Below are 10668 nucleotides of genomic sequence, written 5' to 3'. Positions count from 1 at the left end.
ATGAGGTAAGTTTGGTCAACAGCTCATGCTCCGGCATCGGCTGCTGCCGAGCCTCCTCCATCCCCAAGGACCTGGCATACTATGAGGTCTGGTTTGATTCAAATTTCAGCAGCTCGAGCATCTGGAACTTCGGTCGCTGCAGCTATGCCGTATTGTTGGAGGCAAATCGGTTTGAGTTCCTAACATCTTACATCACGACGGACCGATTCTTGAACGACAGCAGCAGCAAATCGAGAGATGGGTGTGCTGTTAGGGTATCGCTTGTTCCAGCTGTTGATGCTGCCGCTAGTGGGTGCAGCGGCATCTGCAGCAGCTGCACTGCCTGGCTGCCGAACGAGATGCGGCAAGGTTGACGTCCCCTACCCTTTTGGCATCGGTCCTAACTGTTCGAGGGAAGGCTTCTCACTAGATTGCAACACAACGGCTGATGGCCTCGAGAAACTCTTTGTGTTCAACGTCGAGATCACCGATATCTCATTGCTACTAGGCCAGGCACGCATGCTCAATGAAATATCGTGGCAGTGTTACAACGTTAGCGACAATTCTATCGACTACTATGTCTGGTCTCTGAATTTCACCGACACACCATACAGATTCTCCGACGTCCACAACAAGTTCACTGTAATCGGCTGCGACACCCTCGCCTACATCGGAGATTTCGAAAGGGCCGACAGCTACCAGAGCGGTTTCGTGTCTGTGTGTCACAACGAGGTGAGTTTGGTCAACAGCTCATGCTCCGGCATCGGCTGCTGCCAAACCTCCATCCCCAAGGACCTCACATACTATGAGGTCTGGTTTGATTCAAATTTCAACAGCTCGAGCATCTGGAACTTCAGTGACTGCAGCTATGCCGTATTGTTGGAGGCGAATCAGTTTGAGTTCCTAACATCTTACGTCACAACGACCAAATTCTGGTACAGCAGAAACGGCACGGCACCTATGGTGGTGGATTGGGCGATCGGAAACGAGACATGCGAGGTAGCACAGCGCAACATAACCTCCTACGCTTGCATCAGCGAGCACAGCGAGTGTTTGAACTCTTCCAATGGTCCTGGGTATCTTTGTAACTGTTCGAGTGGCTACCATGGCAATCCTTATGTCGCTCATGGCTGCCAAGGTCTGTTACCTGTACCAGTTTTCACGATTGTTTCTAATACTTCCGAACATGTCTTAATTGCAGACATCGACGAATGTTCTGATAAATATCGATATCCTTGCCATGGCATCTGCCAGAACCTGCCCGGTAACTACAGTTGTTTCTGCCCGCGAGGTACATATGGTGATGCTTTCACTGGAACATGCACCCAACAGCAGAAACTTCAATCATCAGCAAAGGTGGCTGTAGGTAAGAGTCTTTTTTCCACCATGACTTTTGTCTTTGTCGAGGATCTCCAAACACATTTGATGCCAAGTATTACAAATGAATTCTTTTGTTCCCTTTCTTTTCATGAATTTTATTTATTGCTTCAAATCCTTTTAATCTACCTGCACTATAGACTAGGTGTTTCTTATAGAGAGGGTACTAATGACAATAGCCTAGTTCGATTTTATATTCTATTGTGTTGTATCATCTCCAAGTAGCTGATAATTTTTTGATCCACACACACAAAAAAGTGTATTTACTTGAGAATGATCAATATTATGTTAAATTCATAATTGTCGGTACTGCTTTCATCAGCCTAGATGGAACCGAGTTTGATTACATAACCTCGAAGAACTTTTGTCATTAACAAAGTCTCATGTTTATCCCTCTTATCGAAGGTCCTTAAATCTTTATATTTTTTTTTCAACTTCTATCATGAGTTCATACCTTTGGCATCATCGTGATTGAGAAAGCTCAATGGTTGTGCTTTTTCTTTAAGATTAATTATAGATTATCTTTGATAATTAGTTATCTTTAGCATTTCGATTCATATATTTTTAAAAGTTATATTAAAATCATTATACTTATGAAAGTAAAATATTTAATCTCGTTTTTTCTCACGTCATTAACTCTGTTGATGAAAATATATGGTATTTCCGTTAACAGAGATAACAGTATGAGAAGAAATACGATTAAATGTTTCACCTTCATACGAAGTAAGAGAATCCCAATATAACTTCTCAACGTATAAACATCAAAATATTAAAGATAACTAATTACATAGGATAATATGTTATTAATCTTTTTTTCCTAAGAATGTCTAATTAAAAATAATCTTTTTACAGTATCCATCCGAGAAACTGCAAAAGAAAAAGAGGAAAAAGGCATCAAGGATAATAGCAGCAGAAATGCAGAGCATAAATATCTCGATGCTTGTCTTATTGTTACATGTAACCATAAAACCAAAATAATGTGCATAAAAAACATAATTTTTGTTTCTCTTGCTGATTTTAATTGGCCTGAAAATTTTTTAGATACAAGTACTGGCTTGATCTTTCTACTAATATCCGGCATGTGTATCTATATGATTTTTTAAAATAGAAAATTCATCAAGATTAAAAAAATATAATTTTTGTTTCTCTTTCTGGTTTTAATTAGCCTGAAAATTTTTGAGATACAGGTACTAGCAGTGGCTTGATCTTTCTACTAATATCTGCCATGTGTATCTATATGATTTTTTAAAGCAGAAAATTTATCAAGATTAAGGAAAGATATATTAGTGAATTCATCAAGATTAAGGAAAGGTATATGTGAAGAATGGTTAGCACTTGGATTGACCTCTATCCACTGATAAGAGGGTAGGATCTTACAGTCAATTTGGTATGTAATTTGGCCTCCTTGTATATTTCTAGTCTAGCCACTGTTGAGTTACACATGTTGAAAAGGATAGATGCTGTGAAATCACAATAGGGTTCCTATGTTCTGTGTATCAAGCAGCTTTGTAATATTTTTGTCACGTACGTCTGGCAATTTCTCTTCTGAGTTATTTCAAATTGTTGAATATGACTTTGTAAACGAAATTCTAATCTAAATCATTTAAACTAAACACGGGAATCAATGTGGCCTTGCATATTAATGAGATGATCAGAGCCAAAGCTTCTTTCTAACTACCTGAAACTAGCTCAAAAATTCAGGTAAAATAGAGTGAAGATGTGGTTTATTGAATTCCACAATTGAAGAGTGAGGTGCTCTCTCGACTAGTGGCTTAACGAGCCTCGGATGCTCGTAGGATGTCAACATCACACCGTGTGAGGAGACCCTAATAGGTGCTAGTGTCGATGGCGATTGAGTTGTTGATCACGGTTGAGCTGGTGGCTTCGTTTGTTGGGCTAGCTGGGGCAAAAGTGGAACGACGAATTGTATAATGTCCGTTAGTATCTACACATGTTGGGTGAAGTTCAAGAACACATCGATAGAAACGAATAGGTGGCTCAAGGTTACTCTCGGGATCGAGAGGCCTGGGTTATTGAACAAATGTCAATATTGCATCGACGTTTGTGTCGAAATGGATGCATCAATGTGTGACTTTAGTGGCTTTTGCCCCCCAAGTGAAGGTGCTATGGGTCAGGAGCAAAGTCTCCTTGCTCAAGCATTCATTAAGAGAGTTGAGTATCGGATATTTCTGTAACATCGAACCCTTCTTCTAGCGCAAAAAAAATTAGGGGAAGAAGTTATTAATATCATAGTTTACCCGACATAGTCTAACTAATCTTTGCAGGATTATCCAAAATACCTCCGAGGTAAAAATATCACGTTTCTAAGGTACCACCTGCACAAATTTCAAGATTGAGAGAGGTTTCCCGACTTAATTCATTTGACTAAAAAAAGATCATAGCTCATTATGTTGAAGATAAATTTTTATATCTGGTCATAGATGGGGAGCAACCACTAACCAACCTCAACAATCCTCCCTTGATCTCTTATCTATAATGGACGATACGAGGGGTCATAGAAGGTGGTTTAGATCTTTTTCTCCTGCTTAAGACTCCATGTGAGGGTCACATGATATCTTTTTCTCTGTGATGATTTGCTGATCCACTCAATTTGATATTATGTTAAATCAGATTTTGACTAGGTTTCACAGAGAATAAGTTTCAAATTCTAAATATGTAATTATTTTCATTCTTTTCCATATCATATCATGAAGTGGTATCCACATAAAATTTCTTTCAAGATCCGACTTAATCGCAGAGGAAACAAAGATATTGGCGGACTATATGGTGTAATAAAATGCATATAATAATTTGGTACGTATTCTCAAAAAATTGTTATAGTCATATTTTCTAAAAACGAGTTAAGTGATGTCATGTGTAGAAATTGTAATTCATGAAATATTGTTCAATATTAATAATTCGAAATGCCAGCAGTAGTTGTAAGGCTTTAAGAGCGTTTATGTAGTGGAGATCTGTGTGTTTAAAGAGCCTTTTAAGTTTTCGAACACCTTCTGATCAGCACTATCCACTGATCATGGAAGAACCGCGGCTTCGAGCGACCGCGTCGACAGGTAGAGGAGGAACCCTCGCTGGGCCTCCACCGGCAATGTCTTGTTCCTCCGCACCGCCTTAGCCCCTCGCTTTCCTCCGGGCATTGCTACTGCTTACCAATGAACGACCCTTACAATCCTCATCGAATCGACCATGAATCATAGCCCTAATATGATGTGTAAGAAGTACCCAACCTGGTGTGCCATTTGCATCTGGGCAATTCTCCGCTTCTTGGGGCAATGTTGGCGCAGCCCTAATATGGCGCTTCTTCCCCAGAGCCGATGATCGTGCTCCGACATCGACGACGATGGCTCGGTGGGCAGGTCCCCCCCACGATAAGGATGTTTGCGCTCGGAACCTTTAGGCATGGATCTCGACGACGGTGCCAGGATTGGCGAATTGTCTTCCGTAGTGTGTCCGGCAGGGCATTCAAGCTCCTCGGTCTCCTTCAGAGGTATGTGAAATCATTCTCAACCACTGAATGTTCTAACCTATTAATTCGCTATTATTCTGCATGTTTTTTATTCCTGGTTGATTCTGTCATCTTATCTTTTGATTGGTAATAGAAGTATGTAAATCATGATAGAGTCATAAGGTTTCTACAAGATTTAACTGAACAAACAATATAGCAAGTGAGGAATATGTATGTACATGAGAAATGAAGACCTTTCCTGTTTTATTCACAGTAATAGTAAGAATGACCAAAAGCAAATTAAAGGTAATTTGCCATATTAAAGTGATATTTGTGAAGGATGTGTATGTTATGATAACAAATATATAATTTCCAAACTTTACAAGGATATATATATGCCTTAAAAATGAAAAAGATAACGAATCACCATACAAACACCACAAGGTGCACAAAAGACATGGATGAACATATGCAATCGACATTACTTACGAAAGAAGTTGAATGCATAAGACCCGTTTTTGAAGAATATTGCACCAAAACTTTGCATTCCGCCATGTCCATCTCGACCATCATACATCAATCACTGGTTTTTCTTTTGAAGTTTGTGCAGAAAAACCAAGAACGCCAATTACAATGTTGGAATTTAACGTGTCCTTGAAAATATACCGATGGGAGATGATGCTCTGTAGCTGACAAGTGATATGATCTCCACTTGTAATAGCCATAGATGGGTATCATAACTTAAAAAACAATTATTAAATTGAAGCGAGAATAAAAAAATATTTGACCATCACAAGTCTTTAACAGTTATTTTCAAGGACCGAATCATCCATCAACCACCAGTCCTTTGTGGAAGAAGAAAACGTTGACAAAGAAGCTGGAGACAGATTGCCAGGCACAACTTTCCTTCTCCATGTCCATCTCAACTAGCATCATCATCCACCAATCACTAGTTCTTCTTGTACCACGAAAGAATGTTGTCATGAAAAGACCTATCAGCTGATTAGTCATTGGTTGAATAACCAAGAACACCAATTGCAACATGGGAATCAAATATACTTGAGAGGAATTGGTCATCGTTCACAAGCCCAACATTCAAACTCAATTTTTACCGAGCAACTAGGGAGGAGTTATGTTCCTTGCACCTCATCGGTCACTGAAGTGGAAGCTTTATAAGAGGGTTTGGTGTTCCTCTAACATTATTTCTTCAGAATTTTTAGACCTTTATCCTGAGACTGCATCTCTTCTAATGTGCAAATCGAGAAGAAACCTATGTTAGTCTATTTGCAGAAGCAAGACACAGCCTTGGGCAGAACCAAAATGGAGGCGCTGTCAGTGTACCAGCTGCTGCTAATGCTGTCGCTGACAGGTGCAGCGGCATCTGCTGCAGGTTCACTGCATGGCTGCCGATCAAGATGCGGCTTTCCACTAGATTGCAGCACAACAGATGATGGCCTCGAGAAGCTTTTTGTGTTCAATGTCGAGATCGTCAACATCTCACTGCCACTGGGGCAGGTCAGCATGGTCAATGAAATATCATGGTAGCGTTAGAACGTAAGCAACAATTCCAGAGACAGCTATGTATGGTATCTGCCAAAACACCATACAGATTCTCCGACGTCCACGACAAGTTCACTGTAATCGGCTGCGACGCCCTCGCCTATAGGCAATCTCTGCCATTTCCTTGCTGGGTTATGTTGTACGTAAGAAAATGGTTATCTAAATATTATCATTTTAAACATTTTGCATTGGTTGTGGAGCTTTTATCATTCAGGAAATGTTAGATGATCGGATGATCTTCTGGTCACTATGTCTCAGAAATCATTATCTAATCGAATAATTCAGAGTAGAATGGTATAAATAATCTAGAACAGCCAACTAACTCCAATTGCGACATCTCTGTGTCCAGACAAAGAGCGTCATTTCTTATCCATGTCTTTTTTTCTCTGTATCCTTATTGGAACAAAGGATAATTAATTGGCAAAGAAGCTAACGTTTAACGATCATGAACAGGTGTGATAGATAAGTCGCTTACACCATCTCCATCTCAACCGGTGTCATCCACGGATCCACCAACCGCTAGTTCTTCTTGCCCCATAAAATATTGAACAGGTCCATGAAAATCCACTGGAGGAAGATGCTCGATAGCAGTCCATAGACTTTTCTTTGCTCGTACTTACATTGTTCTGAAGGGTCGAATCATCCTATTAATAGTCTGACGTCGCTATGCATTCCCGACTTTGCAGCATGTGACGTCGATCGCAGCGAAAGATGGGTGTGTGGTCACTAAGGCCGCCTGTTGACATGATCAAAGTTCATCCTTGTGGATCCAAGTTGTGAATCATTTTTTTTTTTTTTGCAGAAAAATTATACAGTGATGCAATCAAATAATTTTATTTTGTTTTTAAATGATTGACTGGGAAGAGGTCAGCTTTCTTGCACCTCATCCGTCAGTCAAGGGGAAGTTTCATTTTAGGCTTTGGTGTTTCCATAACTTACCATTTGTCCAACCTTTTATCTGAAGAGTACCTCTCTGCTAGTGTGCAAATCGAGAGATGGGTGTGCTGTTAGGGTATCGCTTGTTCCAGCTGTTGATGCTGCCGCTAGTGTGTGCAGCGGCATCTGCAGCAGCTGCACCGCCTGGCTGCCGAAGGAGATGTGGCCAGGTTGATGTCCCCTACCCTTTTGGCATCGATCCTAACTGTTCGATGGAAGGCTTCTCACTAACTTGCAACACAACGGATGATGGCCTCGAGAAACTGTTTTCGACCAACGTCGAGATCACCGATATCTCATTGCCACTAGGCCAGGCACGCATGCTCAATGAAATATCGCGGCAGTGTTACAACGTTAGCAACAATTCTATATACCACAACACCTGGTCTCTGAATTTCGTCGACACACCATACAGATTCTCCGACGTCCACAACAAGTTCACTGTGATCGGCTGCGAGACCCTCGCCTACATCGGAGGTTGGGAAAGGAACGACAGCTTCTGGAGCGGTTGCGTGTCTGTGTGTTACAAAGAGGAGAGTTTGGTCAACAACTCATGCTCCGGCATCGGTTGCTGCCAAACCTCCATTCCCAAGGACCTCGCATACTATGAGGTCCAGTTTGCTTCCAATTTCAACAGCTCGAGCATCTGGAACTTCAGTCCCTGCAGCTATGCCGTATTGTTGGAGGCGAATCAGTTTGAGTTCCTAACATCTTACATCACAACGACCAAATTCTGGCACAACAGAAACGGCACGGCACCTTTGGTGATGGATTGGGCGATCGGAAACGAGACGTGCGAGGTAGCACAGCGCAACATAACCTCCTACGCTTGCATCAGCGAGCACAGCAAGTGTTTGAACTCTTCCAATGGTCCTGGGTATCTTTGTAACTGTTCGAGTGGCTACCATGGCAATCCTTATGTCGCTCATGGCTGCCAAGGTCTGTTAAGTCTCGTCTCGTTCTGGGATCTGCTTGCCGTTTCAGTTTTCATGATTTTGTTTCTGATACTGCTGAATATGCTTTAATTGCAGACATCGACGAATGCTCTGATAAAGATCAAAATCCTTGCCATGGCATCTGCCAGAACCTGCCCGGTAGCTACAATTGTTTCTGCCCGCGAGGTACATATGGTGATGCCTTCAATGGAACATGCACCCAACACCAGAAACTTCCATCATCAGCGAAGGTGGCTATAGGTAAGAGTCTTTTTTCCACCGTGACTTTTGATGCCAAGTATTAGAAATGTCCTTTCTGTTCATTAATTTTATTTATTGCTTCAAATCCTTTTAATCTGTCTGTACTATAGACTAGATGTATCTTATAGAGAGGACTAACAAGAATAGCCTGGTTCAATCTTATATTCTGTTGTCTTGTATCATCTCCAAGTAGCTGATGAATTTTCGATCGTATTTACTTGCGAAAGATCAATAATATGTTAAATTCAGATTTGCCAGTACTGCTTTTATCAGCATAGATGGAACCGACTCCGGTTGCAGAACCTCAAAGAACTTTTGTGATTAATAAATCTCCTTATTTATCCCTCTTCTTGAACGTCCTTAATTTTTATTTTTTATTTTTCAACTTCAACAATGAGTTCAGACCTTTGGCATCATCGTGATTGTGAAAGCAAGAAAGTCTTGAAGACTTCTTCAAGTGTTTCTTCTTCTCCCCCAGGGAAATCCAACTTGTGTGTTTATACCTGCTAAAAGTTGCAGGTCTGTGATTCTTGTATCTGCATGGACTTCGAGTATTCTAGTTATGTAGCTTAGCATAATGCTTGCGCAGAAGAAAAGCAATAATAATAAGCACCATTAAACCAGATAATGTGCATAAAAGGTAATTTTTGTTTCTCTTCCTGGTTTTAATTGGCCTGAAAATTTCTGAGATACAGGTACTGGCAGTGGCTTGATCTTCCTACTAATATCCGGCATGTGTATCTATGTGATTCTTCAAAGAAGAAAATTAATCAAGATTAAGGAAAGATATTTTAGAGAACATGGAGGTTGGATATTATTGGAAGAGATCAAGGCTAAAGAAAGAAGCTTTAGAGAACAAGGCCTTGCATTTAAGATATTTGCCAAAGAAGAATTAGAAAAAGCTACAGAGAAGTATGATCAGAACCGAGTCCTTGGCAGAGGAGGGCATGGTATCGTTTACAAAGGAGACTTGGAGGACAGTCGTGTCGTTGCCATCAAGAAACCCAAGATCATTGATGAAAGCCAAAAGAATGAATTTGGAAAAGAGCTGCTTATTCTGTCGCAGATCAACCACAAGAACATAGTCAAGCTCTTGGGTTGTTGCTTGGAAGTGGAGGTTCCGATGCTGGTTTATGAGTTTGTCTCGAACGGGACCTTGTTCCAGCTGATTCACGACAACAACAGGGCATCTCCCTTTTCCTTGGCCACTCGCTTGAGGATCGCTCATGAGTCTGCCGAAGCTCTGGCCTACATGCATTCATCAGCTTCGCCTCCCATCATTCATGGTGACGTGAAGTCTTCCAACATCCTTTTAGATGAAACCTATACAGCAAAAGTTTCTGACTTTGGAGCTTCGAAGCTGGTTCCAAAAGACGAGGATCAGTTTGCTACCTTGGTGCAAGGGACTTGTGGTTACTTGGACCCAGAGTACCTCCAAACCTGCCAGTTGACAGAGAAAAGTGATGTTTATAGCTTCGGCGTGGTGCTTCTGGAGCTGATGACCCGCAAGAAGCCAATTTATTTTGAAGCATCTGAAGAAGACAGGAGCCTCGCATCATGTTTTATTCTGGCGACGAAGGAGAATCGACTTATGGAGATCTTGGATGATCAGGTGAGAAACGAAGGGGATACGGAACTGATTCGAGAAATGAGCGAGCTCGCAAAGCAATGCTTGAAGTTCACGGGAGAAGAAAGGCCTACGATGAAGCAAGTGGCGGAAGAGCTCGACAGGTTGAGAAAATTCAAGCAGCACCCGTGGGTACCGCAGAATCTTGAGGAGATTGAGAGCTTGCTCAGTCAACCATCGGTTGACCATGAGACATATTATCATGGAATCGAAACCACTACTAGCTATAATCCAGAGAAAAGATTGGGATTGGACATCGAATATGGAAGATGATGATCTGGTGCATGCCCAAACTCTCTGGTTCTCGAGGCTTCTTGATGCAATCGTGAATTGATGCTGCTGCTATGTGTACTTGTGATCGTGTGCGTTTGTGCCAGTGTATAATAGCGAAGAATATTTATTAATAACTACAGATAATCTCTGTCATTTCCTTGCTGGAATATGTTGTGTGTAAGAATAAGGTTATCCCAATAAATATTATCATTTCAAACATTTTGCATTGATTGTGGAGCTTTTATCATTCAGGAAAT

General features: G+C 41.2%; 1 protein-coding gene across 1 annotated transcript; it reads left to right on the top strand.

Moving 5' to 3' along the window:
• The first annotated feature begins 237 nt into the window (after positions 1-237).
• Positions 238-10630, top strand: LOC103995295 (wall-associated receptor kinase 2-like). Its single transcript, XM_065192510.1, has 6 exons — positions 238-1117; positions 1181-1345; positions 6189-6334; positions 7360-8254; positions 8347-8511; positions 9207-10630. Exons 1-6 carry the CDS (start codon positions 238-240, stop codon positions 10409-10411), a joined length of 3456 nt encoding a protein of 1151 aa, XP_065048582.1. The 3' UTR covers positions 10412-10630.
• Positions 10631-10668: the final 38 nt, after the last annotated feature.

Source organism: Musa acuminata, chromosome BXJ1-1 (assembly GCF_036884655.1).
Source record: "Musa acuminata AAA Group cultivar baxijiao chromosome BXJ1-1, Cavendish_Baxijiao_AAA, whole genome shotgun sequence".
Taxonomy (NCBI): Eukaryota; Viridiplantae; Streptophyta; class Magnoliopsida; order Zingiberales; family Musaceae; genus Musa; species Musa acuminata.
This window is presented reverse-complemented; position numbering and strand designations above follow the sequence as displayed.